This window comes from Rhineura floridana, chromosome 5 (assembly GCF_030035675.1).
Source record: "Rhineura floridana isolate rRhiFlo1 chromosome 5, rRhiFlo1.hap2, whole genome shotgun sequence".
Taxonomy (NCBI): Eukaryota; Metazoa; Chordata; class Lepidosauria; order Squamata; family Rhineuridae; genus Rhineura; species Rhineura floridana.
The window spans coordinates 2,803,975-2,825,645 of NC_084484.1; the positions used below are offsets into that span (position 1 = coordinate 2,803,975).

Below are 21,671 nucleotides of genomic sequence, written 5' to 3' on the forward strand. Positions count from 1 at the left end.
ACTTAGCTGGTCCTGGAATTACACCCCACCCCCAGAATGTAAAGAATACATTTCATTAACAGAAAACTGAGTATCTCCATGAACTGTGGGTTTTGCATCTTATAAAAATTCAGGATATATATGCATATAATTTAAGTGAACACATTACAGAAGGGTTGGTATACATGTGTAATATCAGGCCATGTAGAAACATTCTTATACGAACAACATTGTCTTGCATAACATGTATGATATTGCAGTCTTGCTAATTCAATAGAATTTATTTATGTAGGACACAGCAAAATGGTTACTTTCCCCCCATTTCCTGTTTTTAAACTGTATATTTTTAAATTAACAGTTCTTTAAAAAAGAATCTAATCATATTTGACTGGGCATCCTGGGTTCCAAGTATAGCTAACAGAGGTCCACTGAAGGGGAAATATGGGAGTTTTTGACCAACGCAACTATTAATCCAAAAGGACCCAATTCTTAGGGAGTCCCAAAAACATCTTCCAGAATTAAAGTATTTAAAATCTAATAAAAGATAACAAAGATAAACCATAACTCCCATATCTTGCCAAAGTTTTATAGCTTTGAGTGCACTCCCAAATCTCATGAACCAAATATGAATTATGCTCATGACAATGAGCATCACTAAGAAGGAATAATTTGACAGGGCACTAATGAACACAACAGGGTGTTGTTGTTTTCTAAGTAAGCCAGAGATATACATCTAAGGTCGTTACTTTACTAGACCAAAGAATACATTTGCCACAATCTCCAGTGGGAGTAGAATAAGGAGAGCCATTGTGAATGGTTATTCATACTCTACTAATATCCCATTTGGACCATTGCAGTGTGTTGTACATGGTGCTGCCCAGGCATTTTAATTTTAATTTTTGTTAATGTATTGTAATGTTTGAAACTTGATTCTGAGCCTTTGCTGTTTTAGACTGTGATATTTGATTTTAGACTGTGATGTTTTTTGTACCATACTGTATTTTATTGTATCTATGTTCACCGCCCAGAGAGCTATTGCTAGTCGGGCGGTATATAAGTTTTAAAAATAAATAAATAATAAATAAAATGGTCTGAAAACTACCGTTAGTAACCTAGCTGTTGAATTCTGTACTAATAGGGACTGGGCATATGGCACACATCTCACTAGTCTTGAGTGGCCGTTAATTCGGCCAGATAGGCGACTCATAAATAAAATTTTATTTTTATTATTTTCTATAAACAGCTTCACTGGAACCCAGTTTGCTTCTGGCCCCAATTCAAGGAGCTGGTTTTAACTGTCCAAAGTCCTGAATGTCCTAGGACAAGAAGCTCAAGGACTGCCTCCCTCCACACAAATCTGCCCAGTTATCTTATCCTAAGTCCTTCTGGAGGTTCCTGCTCCATATGTGGTAAGGTAGTGTGTGTGAGACCCAGCATAGGGCTTCTTCTATTGTGGTCCCCACCTCTGGAACTCGTTCCCCAGGGAATCTTGCCCAAGGCCATCTGCTATCTTTTGGGGACTAGGTAAAGATTTTCATTCATCTACGCTTTTGGTAATACCTAGTTTTGACTGATGGATCATCAATCAGTGCCAGTGTATTCTCTGGTACTATCTAGGAATCATTACTACATGTATCATTTCCAACATTTTGTAAACTGCTTTGGAAGGTTCTACACCGGAAAAGTGGTGTAGTGGTGCCTAAAAACAAACAAACAAAAATAGGTTTTTCATGTGCCCAACAAGCAGATTTTACACATGGAGTACCAAACTATAGCCAAGAAGGCCTGAATCCAAGCAGCAGCTGCTACTGCCTATGATGAACTATGTCAGTGGAATTTCTGTTCATGCAATCAGTAGAAACACTTTCAGTTTTGATAAGCGTTGGCTACTACGTTCTATCAAATGTCATGAATCCACCCTTGCTTAGCATACAGCAGCTGATCATCTTGCGATAACTGTGGAAGACACCTGATAGAATACTGCAAGATATCAAGTATCTTTTAGAGGAACAGAAAGAAGTCTAAATTAATGGAGTGGAGGAACATCTTGACTATTATAGCAACATATGCTAAAATAAGGATTGCTATTTTGCATTAGGTATGTTAGCAACAGAATTCCTGATAAAAATCACAAGATAGTAGTAACCACAACCCAGTCTGCATGCCAGTGGCTTTCAAGAAAAATCATGACAATTGTCTGTAGACTTTCCACATAGCACTAACCCATGCAATGAGCCCTTGGTATATCCACTGTTCAACCTTGGGTCCCCAAATGCTGTTGGACTAGAACTCCCACCAACCCCAACCAGCTTAGCCAATGGTCAAGGATGATGGGAGTTGTAGTCCAACAACATCTGGGGACTCAAGGCGGTGGCATATGCTACAAAGCCCCATCTACTCTGAATCATTTGTTTTTTGGTGGTAATCATGCTGCCACAGAAACCAAGTAGCTCTCCCATAAGGATATAATTAACCTGCTTCCATCCTTTGGGATATGGTGGGAAGGAATTCAAAATAAAATCCTTGTAGTTTCATTTGTAATTGTAATTACCTTAGAGAACTGAGTGAAGCCTAATCTTTGAAACACTACGCTTAGCAGACTAAGAGTAAATCTTAGTAGCCTTAGTTGACTAATCACTACAGTTAGTAGACTTATTTGGTCCCTTAAATTAGACCCATGTAGTCTATTACAGTCACCCCAGACTAGAAGCAGTTTTTTTTATTATTAATTTACATACCACTTACATGCCAAAATGGCTTCTAAGCAGTTTATATAAAGCCAATTATAAAATCCATACATAATTAAAATACACAATAAAACAATTCCATCAAAACATTAAAAACATCCATAAGTAAAAATTACAATAAAACAAGTCAATTAAAAAAGCACAACAATTAAAACAATTAGAGCGATTAAAACATTTAGATCAGGAAGTGCAAGTTCAGGAGAATGCTTGCCTAACCAGAACCGGCAAAATGCCAATACCAACAGGGCCTGTTATTTTTCCAAAGAGAGGGAAAAAGCCTGTCTCTGTGTTGCCATAAGCTGATAATTATCATCTAACCAGGCTGGGAACAGGAAGACTTTTTTAAGATAACCTGGCCCAGAGTTTACAGCTTTATATACAAGTAAAAAGATAAAGGTGTCCCTGCACTTGTAGTGCGAGTCATTTCTGACTCTTAGGGTGACGTCTTGTGACGTTTACTAGGAAGACCATATATATGGGGTGGGATTGCCAGTTCCTTCCCCGGCCTTTCTTTACCCCCCAGCATCTGCCGGGTACTCATTTTACCAACCACGGATGGATGGAAAGCTGAGTGGACCTCGACCCCTTTTACTGGAGATTCGACTTCCTCCTTCCGTTGGAATCGAACTCTGGCCGTGAGCAGAGCTTCAGCTGTGTTACCGCCGCTTACCACTCTGCACCACAGAGGGTCTTACATACAAGTAGCAGGACCTTAAAACCAGTTTGGTGACTAACAGGCAGCCAGTGCAGACCTCTTAGCGCTGTTGCAATATGTGCCCAATAAGGAGCAGCACTTCCACCCGGGTCTCAGTGTTCTGCACCAGGTGTAGCCTCTGGACTAGCCATAAGTAAAGCCCCATGTTAGTCCAAAAGTGTGGTTGCCAATGCATGTCACTGTGGCCAAGGTATCCCTAGCAGCAAGAGTGCAGTTGATACACTCGCTGAAGCTGGTGATAGCTGCTCTTTGCCACAAAGGCCACCTGGGCCTCCATGGACAGAGATGGTTCCGAGAGTGCCCCTAAACTGCATACCTGTTCATTCAGAGGGAGTGCTACCCTATCTACTACAGACTCCTTATTTCAGGACCTGGGAACCACTTACCCAGTGTCTCCATCTTAGCACAATTCGGCTTCAGTCTATTGGCCCTCATCTACTCCACCACTGCATCCAGACTTAATGGAAAAAGAGAGCTGGGTGTCATCAGCATATTGATGACACTGAAACCCGGGAAAATTGGAAAAACAAAACAATCCCCCCCCTTTTTCCAGAAGCCTTTTTTGTTTTTCCCCAAAAATTGAATTATAAAATATCTTCTTTTAGAATTATGACTTAAATGTTCAAGACAAAGTGTTCGCATATGCACTCCCCCAAAGTATTTCAAAAACCAAATAACAGGAATAAAAACTATGTACAGTATTCGATTGTTATAATTTCTGTACACTGAAGACAAACAAGTCCTGAGTTGTACACTAAGAGTCCAACTCTCAAAGGCAAGAGCAAGATATGTTTCTGCTTTAGGAGGCACTGCCACAAGAGAAGGGAGGAGGATTCAGGGCCTTCTTTGCTTGTGGGCTTCCTCATGCTGGCATAGCTGGTGAATCTGTTTGTCCTCTTGACTAGGCCTCAAAGGACTGGGAGAAAGTACAGAGCATCACCAAAGAACCAGGAAGTGATAGAGAAAATGAGATTGATTAAATTTCATGTAGTATTCACTGAGTCTTTGTTCCCTCACCTACTCCTTTTCTCAGCTCTTTCTAAGAAATGAGTGCTTGACACTGTGGAGGACTGGAGGAGATACAACTTTCATTATACGTAATAATTTTATTTGTTTTACTTTTTAAAAGATGTTTTATTGCTTGTGTATTTGCCACCTTGAGCTCCTTTGGAAGGAAGGGCCAGTTATACTTTTAACAAACAAGTAAATAAATATAATGTTGATGGTTTCTTCTGTTACTGTTTTTGCCTGCTTCTCATAAACTGGAAAAACCAGAGATGCTAGGTTCCTTCCAGTTCACCAGCTTGTAGCTCAATTTGTAACAAAAAATTTAAAAAGTAATTTCAATTTCTTATTGCTGTCTGAATAAACTGTACTTGTGATATACCAAACAAGATACTCTTTTATGGCAAATCAACTTACACATCATACATTTTATATTCCTAAAGTAACAAAATGACTCAATCTGTAAAAGGTGCCAAAAATTAAGTATTGCATATTTTTCCATTTTCCCCAAAATATCCTTAAAAAATCTAGTTTTTTTAAAACATTTCTACTCCCAATGGCTTCATGTGATGTTAAATAGCGCTGGGGACAAAATAGTCCCTTGTGGCATGCTGCTGCTAACCTGCCAAGATGCAGACATATAGTCCCCCAATGCTATTCTCTGTGACTGGCCATACAGGTAAAAGCAGAATCACCATTAAACAGTGTCTTCAACTCCCAATTCACAGAGACGGTCCAGGAGGATACCACAGTCAATGGTATCAAAGGCTGCAGAGAGATCCAACAGCACCAACAGAGTTACACTACCACGGTCTCTCCCTCGTGTTTGAAATCCTCATTATTTAATAATGAGCATCAACTTATCAGAGTTGGTAAACATCAGCGCATTTTATCTGTATGCTGCCACAAAAAATGATATTCTCTACCCTTGTTTTTAGCCAAATTAAATTGAAATATACCTTGTAAGGAGAGATATGAGTATCTGAAGGGAAGGCCAACATTCCCATCACCTGTCGTACCTCGTCCAGTTGACTTCCTTCAGCCTGGCTGAAATGTTTCCTTGCATGTCTGAAATTCAGAATTCAAAATTACTTGCTTCCTCAACACCTCAGTTTCTGCTTCATGATCTTTGTAAGAAGTACCAACCCTTACTTACAGAGAAACATTTTCAGAACAAAATCTTAGAAGCTTGGGAAATTTTCCCACCTATCTATGAAAGTACTACAGTACATTTCTGAGCCACAAGATTTCTTCTCGAATAGAATCAGCAGAACTATGATCACCTGTCAAAACAACGTTTTTGCACTGACTGCAATGTTTAAGCCCTGGGGTGTGTGTGGTTCAAATACAGTGTTAGCACTATCTTCTAACCACGGCTTTGTATGTTCCCTCACCTTCCCTGCCTTTACACATCTGCAGAGATGTAAACACTATAGGAGGTTGGCAAAAAAAACATAGTATGGAATGTTAATATTAATGTGCTAGATTTTTTTAACCATAGCAAAGTCTCTTACAATATAAATTTAAAAAAAGAGAAAAAATGGTTAAGCATGAGCCATCAATATTAAAACTAATATTCTCTGAATGTTCTTGAAATTTGGTTTTTAATAGGCACCTCATTCTGAAAAGTTTCAGAAAAACCCAGTTGATGCTCTTACTTGGATATCCAAAGTAGCTTGAAACAATATGAAAAAATCCAAATACTATTCCTCATTACTAATACAATAAAACCATGATCTTAGAAAACTATGAGATAAATCTCCGTTTTAGAGCAAATTGTTTTATCACTGATTCACCAACCCAGTCCCGACAGGTGCCATTGTGCCTGCAAAAGTCTTCACTGCTGCTGCAGGGAGATGTCCCATATTCTGAGCTTTCGTTTAAAGAAAAAGTAAGTCTTTAGCACTCCTAGAAAGAATGTTGTTAAGTAAATTTTGCAGGTATTCTTCTAAGCAATTTCTGTGAAGTGAGCCAGCCTGGCTGCTTCTGCCTGTCAGTGTTTTGAGCTAATGATTGAAGTTAAAGATGTGATTAATAAGTAAGTTGTTTGGACACCAGGCAATAGGAATTCCAGGGGTCCCAAAGAGTTTGTTTTCCTCTCCCCTTTAGTACACTTTTCCTTCTTTTGTCTTTTCTAGTAGCCTCTGTAGTTTTCTCTTCCTTTTTTCCTACTGACCAGGATGCATCTTTCCTCTGGTGGGTTCATCTGAGATTAGGTACTCCCTAGAACTTATCTTCTACAAATACTACAAAACAGTAAATGTGGGTGGATGTTAATGAATTCCTTCCCCAAATGGCAAATGAAAACTTTGCAAAGAGGCTTAGGCATGTCTCCTACTGTGCAGGTCCTAAAACCAGGTGCTCATTAGGAATGCACTTTATAGTTAACTTACAGTAAAATGCCATATGTCTATTTCAGAAGAAAGTCTTTCTGTTTAATGGGGATTACTCCCAGGTAAGTGGGTAAAGGATGGTAGCGTCGGTTTTGGTTTAGGATTAGCACAGGGGAACCAGGATTGTTGTTTCTTTAATAGCTACATCTCCACAATCAGGACCGGCAGGACATATCTGATTTGCCATGGAAAACATGAGGTTGTCTTCGGGGGTGGGGAGAGAAGTAGTAATGACTTTACTCTCTCTAATTTTGTGTTATTTCACCTTCCAGAAGCCACATTCCCATGGCAGTCATTTTGTGACTGCCACCGTCCACACTCTCTCAAAATTTGAAATGTGCCTACTGGTCCAAAAAAGGTTGGTAACCTGTTTCATCAGGATCCCAAAATCCCTTTAGAACAGTAGTATTTTACAATATGCCAGAAACAGAGGGGACAGGTAAATTTAATGGAGTTCCTAGGGAAGACACATCTAAACCTCAACAGAAGGTTTTACTCCTTCCTTCCTGCCGAGGGTCAATCCCACTTTGTGGAACAGCACAGAGAACAGACCTCAACCATACAAACATTGAAAGGGATAGAAAACATAATACTACAAACATAACAGTGCAATATGAATGCTAACACCCATGTTAGATTGAACACGCACGCACACAGACACAGAGAGAGAGACACAGAGAAGAACGACAACAGTGGCATGCCTGTTCCATCCATCTGAAGTAATATATTTCACAGTTACACACTCAGGCTAGGACTTGGAGACCTCTTGACATCCATGAAGAAATATTGTTTACTATAAGAACACCTATTCCTTCTCTCATGGATAGAGGTCTCCTAGCAGGATGTACTAAACTAAAGCCCTAGGGAAAGTTTCAGACAGACAGAGGTAGTACTCATTTGCAGAACTCTGTGACCAACTTCAGCTCCAGCCAAGGCATATAAATCTATTTTATACTGTTCGTAGATGTACTAAGCACTGACCACATCTCCACCCAACAGATCTCTAAAATTGGGGCATTAGTGGAAAGCACTGCAGATGTGGCTGCTGTTCGTGTGGAATGAACTGTGATGTTTAAAGGAGAAGGTACGTGCAAGGTCTTGTAGGCCAAAGAGATACATGTCTTTATCAGGATGGTATATAGCAGGTAACCGTTTTTCAAAGATGGAACGGTGAAAGGTAGCAAGGTGTCTAAAGTACACCCTGGTTCATTTTACAATCAATGTAAAAAAAAACTGAGCCTGAAGATAGAATACAGCGGAGCTGCATCTTACTTGGGGGTTAGGTTCTAAAGTCAGCTTGTAAGACAAAAATTGCATATAGTACAAATTACCCTTCAAAATCCCTTCAATTGTCCATAAAGTACAGTACAATATACATGGTTTTGTGTATACAATTCTGTACAATATATGTATAATGTACAGTATACAGTAATATATAGTATATAATAAAGAGTACCTATGCAAAATATAATTTCACAGTATTTTTAATTACATAAAAGAGAGTTGGAAGAATGACAGTAGTGTACTGTACATATTCTGATGATCAGTCTTCCTCTTCCCCTGACAACACTATTGAGGGGTCGTCAGGGCTTAATGTCAATCCAGAAGATGATGGGCCAGGCTTAGGCGATGGACAGAGAGTCGTAAGTGAAGTGGTCTGCTCTGGTTCAGTTCGAGAAGTTGATAGCATAGGCTCATCTGCTGCTGGCTGTTTCTTCTTGAAAAACGTGCACATTGGCAACTGTCACTGTTGTCTCTTGAGCCGCTCAGACATTTCTTGGTACAGCCTCAAATTGTCTGTAATACTATGTGTGATTTTGAGACTTTGAACCATAGAGGGATCATATCCAGAAATTACATAATTCAAACGTTTTGTTGCTTGGAACTTTCTTACTGCTTTATTTATTGCATTTATATCCCACCTTTCTCCAAGGAGCTCAAGGTGGTGTACATGGTTCTCCCTCTCTTCATTAATCCTCACAACAACCCTATAAGGTAGGTCAGGCTAAGAGGCAGCAACTGGCCCAAGATCACCCAGTGAGCTTCATGGCAGAGTGAGGATTTGAACCTGGGTCTCCCAGATCCTAATCCAACACTCTAACCACTACACCACCATCTCTAATTCTTCGTTTGTCAATGTTTCACTATGGCCTTAATGAATTCTTCAATTTTTTCCTTGAGGATTTCGAGGAAGCCATCACTACCCACTTGCCTGGCCACCTGAACAATGTGTTCTACTTCTTTGTCAGTAGTCAGGAAACCCTTAAAATCATTCACACTTTCTTTCCGTAGGTTTCACCAACATGCATTGACTGTTTCAGGCTTGATTGCATCAATTGCCTCTTTAATTCAGTGATGCAACCAACAATGTTGAAGGACTTCCAACACTCCACATTAAGATTGGGATCAGCATCCGTAACGTTATGTATCCATGAGAACGTAAGCCTTGTGTACGTGGCCTTGAAACAGCAAATCATGCCTTGGTCAAGAGGTTGGTGGTGGTACTGTTGCGGGGGGAGAAAGATGACTTCAACATCATGTGCAAACTGGAGTGCCTCAGAGTGGCCAGAAGCATTGTCTATAATCAGCACCCATTTTTCAGTCAAGTACTTTTTCTTCGAGGTACAGCTTGACCTCCAGAATTGTCCCATCCAGAGTCGGACCCAAGAGGCTGAGAAGTTGGTGCAAGTAAATCTTGTTTTATTAGAGTAATGGATACATCAAAAGCAGTGCGCTTCATAGAGTTCCTACAATAACTCACTATAATTCCCTAACAACACTTTAGACATGCTCTGCAACGTAAAAGAGAGTTGACGCAACACCCCCCTCCAAACTCAGCAGACTTATATAGGGGAAGTTTTGGAGCACAATCACTCACTCTTTCGTACCCCCGCCCTCTGACCAGTACGCTTTTCCTGCCGTCGAGAGCGAGGTAAAGGGGGGCGAACTTCCAAGGGCTCGTCTGACAAAACAGGGTCCTTATCAACAGACAGGGAAGTAGAAGGCTGGGAAGCATCAGACATCTCTAAGTTACGGGTGGACAAAGGGGGAGTTACTGCTCTTTCGGAATCCTCCCCTAATGGCTCCGAGAGGGCATTTGGAGGCTGAGCACTATCCTGAAAGGGGGAGGGTTCACCTGTGGGAATTGGCGGAGCATCTAACACACTCCCTTCCTCCAAGGCTGGAAAAGACACAACAACAGCTGGACCTTCCGTGCCTTCTGCCCGTGGAGGCGCCTGCAATTCACGCCTTCCCCCTCCCTGCTCGTCGAGAGAGAGCGGAGGCTCGACAAGAATGAAACACTTGTACAACCAATCCAGAAATAATGCTGCTGTCACCCAAGCCCAACTGAGGTAACAGCAGATTCATGTCTCCCATCTCACACTCATTCCGGGGCATATACTCGTTGGGTGGAATGGCAGCTGGAATCGCCTGCACTATTAAAAATTTTCCCCCACGCATTTATAGTTGAATTCACAGAAGTTAAATGTGCATATGACACAACTCCACTGTATGTTGAATCCTCGTGATCTTTTGTCTGCATTCACAACAGATTCACCTTTTTGCTAACAACATGAAGCCTTCTGCATCTGTCAAAGGGAGAAGGAACCTGGCAAATTTTACTACTTGCTAGAGAACTCACAAACTTTGAATTGCATGGTTACCTGGGGACTCCCAAGACCCTGTTAAAGTTAATCAGTTATAATGGTTGGGCAAACAGAAAGTAATGTGAACTGTCTGGGGAAGGGACGTAGCTCAGTGGTGGAGCATCTGCTTTGCATTTAGGAGGTCCCAGGTTTAATCCCCAGCGGCATCTCCAGGTAGGGCTAGCAGAGACTCCTGCCTGAAACCCTGGAGAGCTGCTGCCAGTCAGTATAGGCAATACTGAGTGAGACAGACCAATGGTCTGACTTGGTATGAAAGAGCATCCTGTGGAGAAGTGGGCTAGTCAATAGAAAAGAGTTTTCTGCCACAGCTCATTGCCTGAGAGCAGTTCAATGCTTGGATGGAAGGAACTTGGATCAAGGGTAATTGCCTTCAGAAGACCTTCTGAGTTCTCTGTGAAGCTTCTTGCATTGGGAAAACACTATGTGCCTGGACAGGATTCATTAATTCCTCCCCTGATAAAGAGTCTGAATTAAAAAGAACTTGTGGATCAGGAGCTGGTCTAGACTTTTCTTCATCCTCAGGCAGCTTGTCCTCCTGCCAGGACTCTGAAGGCAGTTGTACGTTCCTGTGTATCTGGCTCTTCTGTGCACCAGCTCCAAACTTGACTGCCTGTGCACTGAGAAGGTAAATTGACTCTTTTACATCAGTGAAGGGGCAGGTCCTTTGGGTTCTGCTACTGCTACCGCGAGGTCTTCCACACAACACACAATTCTTCTTGCCTGCCACCACTACGCTGTTCAAGCAAAGCACGTGTTCCTTGTGCACTCACACCATTACTACTGTGGGGCTGCTCAGGCCATGCAACTAACTGCTGCCTTGACACTCAAAATGGACACTGCTGCCCTGCACCCCAGGCCATCAGCCACGTCAATATTTGCTTGTTTGTTCTGGTGGCTTGTGCTACCACACTCGTCTTCCACCTCTGCTGAGGATGGAGTAGACTCTCTTTTAAGTGCCTTTGGCATGTCACTGATATCATGAAAGTACAATGTAAGCAGCTGAGGAACAGGATAAAAGAGGCAGGAAAGGCCATCATAAGTGGGGAAAATCAAAGGGACTCTTTCTTAAAAATGGAGAAAAACAGGCAAATCAATGCCCAGAATTCATTAAAATAGGAAAGATTGGCAAAATCACAAATGTAATTAATCAAACATGTTAATTGACCAAGGTTGAGAAGATATGGAGACACTGAGGTAAGTAACAGACTCTGAAGGGAAAAAGACCACTGAACTGTCAATCTCACTGTAAAGAATTTAATAAAAAATACCTTTAACTCACAGACAAGCACAAAGATCAAAAATCCTACTACTACTACTGAGTAAAGGTGACAGGCTAGCATAAGAGCAAAAGGCGAATATAGGTCTGGTCCAAGCAGGGCCAGAAAACAAACCAACACATTCATTGTCTGAGGAAAGAAGTTCCTGCTCCCTTTGAATTCATGGCAGCTGAATGGGAGGAGAAGGTGATTGCAGTTATGTTGCTTCAGGCAGACTGGTACACTATCTATGGTTAACTGGGCAGACACCGTCTATGCCCTCAGTGCTACTGCACTCTGAACTGCCTCTGCATCCTTCTGAGTGCTCAGCACCACTTCAGGGCAAAAAGTGCCAGTTTGAACGGTAAAGCTCGAGGCTCTTTCCTGTGCAATGGGTATGCCCTAACATTGGTTTTGCTTGAACATCAGCCAAGATTAGAAGGGCCCTCACCTGGGGGTTCTGAGGTACAAAATGGCAGCTGTTTGGGGACACTGACCAAGGCGGCTACTACTAAGCGGTGTCTAAGAGAACTGAGGATTTTGTGTTTTTAAGTGAAGTTGCTTTTAAGCAAAGAGCCTGGTTACTCGCTCATTTTTTATTGTTCGTCTCTTAATATTTTGATGTTTACATGTTCTACTTTGTATGTCGCTTAGAGTGGCCAGATAAGCGACTAATAAGTCGAATAAATAAATACATTTCTATGCCCAGTCAGAGCAGACACAAAGCAAAACCGGGTTAGAATTAGGGTGGGAAGCTCAGGTACAAGATGGGGCTTTTTTCTTTTTAAATAATTCAGTAGGTCTGGACACAATAGGTAAACATACAGGAGAAAATGGAGGGGAAGAAGTAACAAATAAATAACAAGTGACTGGAATAGAGTGAGGAGTGAGACATCCACAAGAGGATGTGCTCTGAGCTGAGACAGGAAACAGACCAAGCCTCAACAGGAGGGGAGGAAGAGAGCCTTGTGCTGAGGCTTGGTGTTTCCTGTCTCCCAGCTGCATGGGGAGCTACACAACCTATTGTTTTATCATTACTGTACTATTACTATTATTACTATCCTGCCAGTCACGAGTCCTTCCTCCCAGAAGGAGCCAAGGGTGGCAAACAAGGGACAAAACTCTACAAACATCTTAAAACTAAAAATCTTAAACACATTTTTTTAAAAAATCTTTAAAAACAATTCCAACACAGATGCAGACTGAGACAAAGTCTCTACTTAAAAGGCTTGTGACATCCATGAGAGAATAAGCAAAAGGGCCCACAAACACGTAAGGGCTGGCTTACCACATTTTGAAGTAAGTCAAGAATTACCCAATGCCATCGGGGGGGGGGTGTTAAACACAATTACTGTGTATGGTGCAGCCGGCATTTCAACCTCAGTTGGAAGGGGAAAGTACTATTGGCTACCACTGACAGAAGTACAAGTTCGTTGTGCTGCCCTTTCGGTGCACTGAATTCCATTAGAGTAAGTCACACACAAGGCCAACTGTTGTGGTAAATGTAAGCGCACAGCTTCCTCTCTGCTTTTCCTATGTTAGTGGCACTCGCTTATCACTGCGACCCAGCTGCAAGAAGGCACCTACAACGTTGCCATCCTAGCAAGAGCAGTGTGAGAGGTCTTCTTTCGTTTTTCACATAGCAGTCTCAAAGCTGGTGAGGACTGACATGCTATTAAAGTGAAGTGATAAATGCCTCTTTACGAGAGGGAGTGGTCCCGGGCTGTCTGAAAGAGGCAGTGGTGAGACCACTCCTGAAAAAGCCTTCCTTGGACCCAGACAATTTTAACAGCTACAGGCCAGTGGCGAATGTTCCATTCCTGGGCAAGGTCTTGGAACGGGTGGTTGCTGGCCAGCTCCAGGCGCTATTGGATGAAACTGATTATCTAGATCCATTTCAATCGGGTTTTAGGCCCGGTTTTGGCACTGAGACAGCCTTGATCGCCCTGTACGATGACCTATGTCGGGAAAGAGACAGAGGGAGTGTAACTCTGTTGATTCTCCTTGATCTCTCCGCGGCTTTTGATACCATCGACCATGGTATCCTTCTGGGGAGGCTCGCGGAGTTGGGAGTTGGAGGTACTGCTTGGCAGTGGTTCCGCTCCTACCTGGCGGGTCGTCTCCAGAAGGTAGTGCTTGGGGAACATTGCTCGACACCGCGGGCTCTCCAATATGGGGTCCCGCAGGGGTCAGTTTTGTCCCCCCTGCTTTTTAATATCTACATGAAGCCGTTGGGAGAGGTCATCAGGAGTTTTGGAGTGCGTTGTCATCAGTATGCCGATGACACGCAGCTCTACTTCTCCTTTTCATCTTCTTCAGGTGAGGCTGTCGATTTGCTGAACCGTTGCCTGGCCGCGACAATGGACTGGATGAGAGTTAACAAACTGAAGCTCAATCCAGACAAGACTGAGATGCTGTTGGTGGACGGGTTCTCTGATCGGATGGTGGATATATACCCTGTCCTGGATGGGGTTACACTCCCCCTAAAGGACCGGGTTCGTAGTCTGGGAGTCTTTTTAGACTCTTCCCTCTCACTTGAGGCTCAAGTAGCCTCGGTGGTTAGGAATGCGTTTTACCAACTTCGGTTGGTAGCCCAGCTACGTCCCTATTTGAGTAAAGAGGACCTTACATCAGTGGTACATGCTCTGGTAACCTCACGTTTGGATTACTGTAATGCGCTTTACGTAGGGCTACCTTTGAAGACAGTTTGGAAGCTACAACTAGTGCAAAATGCGGCGGCCAGATTGCTGACAAGGACCAAGCGGTCCGAGCATATAACACCTGTTCTGGCCAGCTTGCACTGGTTGCCAATATGTTTCCGGGCTAGATTCAAAGTGTTGGTATTAACCTATAAAGCCTTATACGGTGCGGGACCACGATACCTTGCGGAACGCCTCTTCCGATATGAACCGGCCCGTGCACTACGTTCTGCTATGAAGGCCCTCCTCCGTGTTCCAACTCACAGGGAGGCCCGGAGGGTGATGACAAGATCTAGGGCCTTCTCAGTGGTGGCCCCCGAACTATGGAACAGTCTCCCCGAGGAAGTACGCCTGGCGCCAACTCTGCTCTCCTTCCGGCGCCAGGTCAAAACCTTCCTATTCTCTGAAGCATTTTAAGTTACACTGATTTACTTTTTAAAATGTTTATTGTATTGGATTGATGATTGTATTTTAGTATTATTTTGTTATTCATTGTATTTTTATGCTATTTTATGTTCACCGCCCAGAGAGCTATTGCTAGTCGGGCGGTATATAAATTTAATAAATAAATAAATAATAAATAAATATTAAATTGGCTATTGCAGGAAGAACAAGAATTGTACTTATGGCAGCAATGAGGCACCAGAACAAGAGTCTGGCATTTTGAACATAATTTGTTCCATTAAATGCAATCTTCTCACTATCTCTGCTTTTGATTCTGTGTGACCAATACAGCTAATATGTTTCCAATTTCCTTCCTCACAGCATCCCTTGTCCTTGGATAACACTGTGTTGTGTAAGAAACATGACATTTTGCTGAATAAAGTTATTTTAAAGGCACAACCCATCACTTTGACAAAGCAGCAACAGTACTGTACAACAGTTCTAAAATGGTCTGAAGAAAATGAATATAAATATTTAAGAGCATGAAGTTACAATAATATACCATGAGTCATTGATCCAACTCTAAAAAGCAGGATTCCCTCAATACCACGCCCAAGAGATTATTATGTAGGGTTCTCTGAGAAAATTTGTTCTACTTTCTAGCTCACAGCTAGAAAGAATCAAATATTTTAATGTCCCCTAATTTTCAACAAACTTTAATATTCTATGCCTATTATTTGATGATTGCTTATGTAAACTGAACTGTTCACAACCAATATATGCAACAGTTATATCACACTACACCTACAAATGGCAGATAGGGAACAACTATGATGGGGATTGAATCAGTTCTCAATGGTTCCCACAATTTACTTTTATCCTGTTTATCCTGAGACACAGTTGACAGAGGACAAGTCTTGATCCTCACCACAGTTTGAGTCACTAGGGACAGAAGAAATATTTAACCCCTGCTCCAATGGTGTTCAAGTGTAGTTTCTGATACCTCTCTCAACACATTTGGTGTCCTACAATGGGAATTATTTCTACCTCTTCCCCTTTTCATTATCCTATCATCTACAATGCTACCAACACCCATCCCATATCTAGCAGAAGAATGTGATGGTAATTCTCATGTGCCTTGCAACAAAGGCTTTTCTAGCTCTCTAATATTTCCAGTTGAGGTTAACAGATTTGCTAACCTAGAGTGTAATCCAACTTGTATTTGTGTCGGGCTAGGGGGAGTTGGATGTGGCGGACCCCGGGCTGAGCCAGCAGGCCCCTGGCACTGCCAGGCTCTGCCGGCAGAAGCTCCTCATCCTGGCTAAGCCGTCACGCTGCCAGAACCCTATTGGCCTACCCAGGGATCTGGCTGCCGGAAACCCGGCAGAAGGCCCCAAAACAGGACATTCCAGGGGCGTGGCAGAGGGGAGAAGACTTCTGCTATATCTAATTCCCTTTCGGAGCTCTCCCGTGGGTCCTGATCCATCCAAAATTTCTGCCAGCACAAAGGTCGGCGTAAATAAATAATTACAATGGTGGTCAATGGGGAGCGCTTACTCCCCGGTAGCAGTATTTGTCAGAGCTGGCTTTTATCTTCTGGTCCCCGTGCACAGCTCCCACATGAGCTGGTCCAGCAGCTCCTGAAAGGCAAGTGGATGCCGTGGACCTTCCTGTTGCCCCCCCCCAGCTTCCCATGACTTAGATTGCTTTGCTAGTGTTCAAGTGGCTCTGTTAGCCACCACAATTTTGAGACAATATAGCAAGTTCACCAATACAACACGAAATCCAGACTAGTTACTACTCTACCTGTTAATTTCCCAGATGACTATGGAGCCACTGTAAGTCACTGCTTTTTAATGTCATATGCAATTGCTTCCTGCAGCAGCAAAACGCCCCACTTAAGCCCAACCGTCTACCGTCATCAGCTTTCACATGACACTCTTTAAACATTTTTCAAATTTCCCCCCAGTAATATATACCATGTTTTCCCAGTAATCACAAGAGGCCAGAGCATTAAAAAAACAAGTCAAAATTCTACACCAGGCACAGTATTCTGGTGGCAATGGATGACCCAAACATTTCTTGTGTATTAAAGAACTACCCTGCTCCTGAATCAGACCTAAGGATTTGCCTCCTTTATCATTCTTTAAACTAGGACATACTGCAATACAACCCTGTTAGACCAGTTCCAATATCACTCTGTCCTTTATGGAGTAATTTGGAAGGTTCTCATGGGGAAGCAAGCCATCAAATGGATTCTGCAATAATTTTTCAGGTGCAGAGGCAATTAAAAAAAGTTGTATCTTGCTAAAGCGACTATACATCTCTAATTCACATAAATCTTTTTATTCCCAATTAGTTTTTTACACATGCGTTTCACCCTAAGAATTATTCCACAGTATTCCTATGATGTGTTGAACAAACCAATTATTCCGCTGACAGTGGAATTCAAGGTTACACATAGCTGGAAACTGTACTGTGTATGAAAAACAAATTATCCAAAGTCACAAATAGTAAAACTCTTTGCCTTTTTAGTATGGAGTTCAAAAATGTAAGTGTTCCAGCTTTGTAAAGTGACAGTAGGTGCCTAGAACATTGTTAAAAATCCCAACAGTCAAATATTAATAAAAATCAAAAGTTGATGAACAGCAGTGCTTACTAAATGGAGCTTCTGGGTACTGCTCTAGTTTATTATTTTTTTAAAATGAAGCATAACATTCTCAAGCAAATTGTTTCTAAGCATCCTACTTGCATACCTGACAGCATCCAGTCTCTTATTCTGTCGAATAAGTTCAATGAACTCCTGAATCCTTAGGCTGAACTCCAGACAGCTCTAAGATTAAAGACAAGACAGGGTCTTAGATGCGGCCATACTTAACCTGTGATCTTAGGCATGTTTATTTTACAGTTGTTACATACTGAAATCAATAGGAGTTTTAAGTCAATATATTCAAAAAAGTTTGTTCATCTGGGGAAAACAAGATAGACTGAGATCATCTGGAGGATAATAGATCAAAGTATTTTGTACTGAACTAAGTTCCCTCAACATTTGTCCTTTGTAATGTAGATAACTTGAATAAAGCACACTGAAGCAACATACAATGGAGAGACTTTTTTAAAAAAAGCTTGCAAGGTATTGCCATTTTGTAATTCTTTGTAAAAAGCAATTAAATAAAAGTAATCTTCATTCCACATCAACACTAAAAAATTAAAACAGCAGTTCTGGGCAGACTTGACAGTAAGTGTCCTGGCTCCAGCCTAAAGCATGACGACAGAGGCTTTTACTTGGAAGCAAGGAAGAGATCTTTATTGAAGCAAAGTAACAGGACACACTCAGCAGCAGGCAAAGACTAATGGCAGCCCCAAAGCTCTTCACAGGCCAAGGGGGGGCAGGACTAGCCGGACTAGGAGAAGGAGCCAAAGTGCAAGAGTCCAAGATCAGGGCAAGAAGCTCAAGACCACATGGGAGCTACTGAGTTGTTCCAAATAATTCCCACGCTCAGCCTCCAAACTTTTAAAGTTAAGGCATGATGTGCTTGCGGGATTCCTGTGCCTAGTTGGAATGTGGAGCTTGCAAGGCGTGCACTAGCTGGGTGTTTCTGTTCCTCTCTTTGGAGGTACCACCTAGTCCTGGGAAACAAGACAGAGCCTGTCTCTCATTTCATCTCCTGTCCATCCACCCCAAGCTGTGGATTGATGCACCCCCGATCCAAATTATGCCCTTCCCTCCATGGGAGCAGGAGGGGAGCCAGAACTCCTGCCTCTCCATCAAGAGCTGCTACATTCAAGGAAAGGGCCTCCTTCCACCAGCCTCTGTTCCAGCATTTCATCCTTCCCTCCCCAATCCTCCCCTTCTCCTTAGCCTGCCAACCCAAACCTCAGCCTGATGGCACCTCAGGGGTCATGACAAAAAGTCACATTAGAATAAATGAATCTTACTTCTGAATAGACCCACATAAGATTTGCTTATTTAATTAAGATTAACTAACTAAGGTTCTCTCTACAGCTGGTACAGCACTGTGGGGAGGAGAGCCTGGCTGGGAGGCCAGAGTCTGTGAGTTCAAATCACCGCTTGTGTCTCTGGGTGTCCAGGGCTAGCTAAAGATCACCCCCACAGTAAGTGGCTCAGGGGTTACATACCTGTGCAGCCATGGGGAAGCTGCATAGTCCCAAGGAGCCCAGTTGCCCCCAGCCGGTAGTTGCGGACAATGAAGGGGCTGGCTTGTGCAGCTGTGGCAAGCTGAGCAGGCCCCAGCCAGCTGGGGAGGACTAGCCTCAGGGAGAGACAATGGTAAACCCCCTCTGAATACCGCTTACCATGAAATCTCTATTCATAGGATAGTCATTAAGTCAGGATCGACTTGAAGGCAGTCCATTTTTCAAGGTTCTCCCTCCGTGCAGAGGGAATTCTCCTCTCCCTTTCCTAGTTTTTTTGGGTCACCTTCTATCCCTCACAGCCATCTATCTACCCTCTCCTTTTTCAACTTGCCTGAAAACAAATGTACAGAAAATAAATCTAAAAAGTATCAGCACCCTCTCCCCCCCCTTTTTTTCTGTCCAACCCTATTTCCAAATAAAGCATGTGCTGGAATAGCAGTCTTTACTAGTAAGCAAACCCTCCCATTGAGAGTCTTCCTTTTGAGAACTGGGGCATCTGGATCCATTCCTCCCTGAGTAAGTGCCTCCACCCCCCCACTGCTTCTAGCTCTTCTTTTCTAGTATGCAAAAAGTCCCTTCACTGATATGATTATGTGTCACTGAAATCCTATACTGTCAAAAGAGAGAGGAGCTTGGTTAATAAGATTTCTGCATGCAACTGGAATATACTTTGAACTTGAACAATGAAGCTGTGGTGCAATGTGGTGGCTAAGACAAGCAGCAGTGCATGATGGGGTGGAACTGCCCTGCCAACACCAGCATCACTGCTTCTTACCTGGACGGGGCTGGGACAAAGTAGGGGCTGTGTGTTTGCACCAGCAGCCTCAATACTCCAACTGCCCCATCCATTTCCATCCCAGTGGACAGCAGCGATGCCAGTGTTGGGAAGGCAGCTCTACACCACACCACACATGCCACTTCTGGCTAAGACACAGATATGGACCAAGAGGTATCTCTGCCATGAACTCCCTAGGTAGCCTTATGCAAGCCACTCTCCACTTCAGTCTCCTATGTGCAGTATGAACATAATACTTACAGGACTTCTGCAAGAACAAGGATTATCTATATTAAGTGCACTCATTACTTTTTAAACACTTTAAACCATGAAATATAACTACATGTAATTAAGCTGTCCAAAATAAATTTCCACCAAAGGCACCTTCTCAATATGAAATTATATCTATTTACACCTTCTAATTCAATGCTGTTAAAAAAAACAACCCAAGTTTTTCTACCAGAACTTTTTGTCTTGCTTAGAGAAACCATTTGAGTACAATACAAAATTGTACTTATAAAAGCCCTCATTTTTAAATATCTGTGCTTCTCCATATACTTTCCCAAGTCATTTTATAAACAAAATCTATAACGCTTGTTTTGTTATACAAAGCTAATTTAGTAAATATACTTGAAACAGTAGCTTCCATAATTGGGAACAAAATCAGTTCATGATACAACCATCCCATGGGAAGCTGCTAAGAATTAATTCTTCTCCTATTCATTTATATTTTAAAATTATACCTGCCTCAAGAAGGTAGGTAGGTTACAGCAATTATCTAAAAAAATATATTCCTGAGTGATACTCGTAATTTTTTATCCATTTACCTATGCTCATTTAGAATAAAATTTGTACCTTGCAACCAATAAAGGTTACACTAAATTAAAACACCATCCAGCTTGCATACCTTCATCTTCCTGAGCCTAGATTTGTTGTCATGACACCAAGCTAAACAAGTCATTGTTTCTTGTCTTTCCAATGATTCCTCAACTTCTTTGGCAGTCAGGAACATCTCAATATTTACCAAGTCCTAGAGAGGGAGAGGGAGAGAGTTATTCACCTGTGACTGAGGAGCTACACCATGTCTATTCACAGCTTTCATGACAACCAATCTATGAAAAGATGTGCTTTTCAATATGCCCCAGACACTTTAGTTTTGCTTTTTGGGGTTTGGGTAGGGCAGTGGTAGAGTATCAAGATAAGGACAGTCAAACTCCTTTCCCTAACAAAGAAATACTTCTATACGAAGCCTGTAATTTTTTTTTAATGTCATTTATACTGGTCAAGATTTTATGTACATTCTAGGGCTTAGATACATCTAGAGGGATCTTTAAGTTTTTACCCTTGAGGAGTAGGCCCCAATGATAGATAATGAACTGTTGTTTTAAGACTTCAGTATCCAAGGATTTTGCCTTGTGGAATGGTGGGGGGCTGCTGTTCAGTTGCACAGCACTTTGGTTCTAAGCCTTTAAATATATTCATTAAAAATAACTTGGTTAACATACCTGAATTCAATACAAACATACTACAGTTTACATTCAAACAAAATGAAACCATGACACTCTATCAAACACACTGAGTTAACATCTGCTTTTCTATGCAAGAGCATAAATGGGGGCAAAAATGTGTCATTTTTGAAGTCCAGCACCATAAATTACACAATTAGGCATTTCTTAATGCCAAAAGGATCTCTTTTCAGTGCATGAAAAATACTGTCTTCCCAGTTAATTACTAGCCCTTGCTTCTGGCCAGTTTTGGGCATTCTATCATCAAGTCCTACCATGCATATAGAGGACCAAACAGAAATCTTAAATCTCACAATTGTCCGTGAACTGTATGACCAAAGACTTTGAATGCTTCTCCAGGGTAATATAAAGGCTTTATTAAGTTCC

General features: G+C 42.0%; 1 protein-coding gene across 2 annotated transcripts in view; it reads right to left on the bottom strand.

The window, feature by feature from the left end:
• Positions 1 to 21,671, bottom strand: part of MAEA (macrophage erythroblast attacher, E3 ubiquitin ligase) — a 59,070-nt gene that overhangs the window by 10,918 nt on the left and 26,481 nt on the right. For both annotated transcript variants that reach the window (XM_061629832.1, XM_061629834.1), the window contains exons 4-6: positions 20,687 to 20,809; positions 17,603 to 17,679; positions 5,406 to 5,514 (exon numbers count right to left, since the gene is read on the bottom strand). In XM_061629832.1, coding sequence (XP_061485816.1) covers positions 5,406 to 5,514; positions 17,603 to 17,679; positions 20,687 to 20,809 — 309 coding nt within the window. The remainder of the gene's footprint in view (positions 1 to 5,405; positions 5,515 to 17,602; positions 17,680 to 20,686; positions 20,810 to 21,671) is intronic.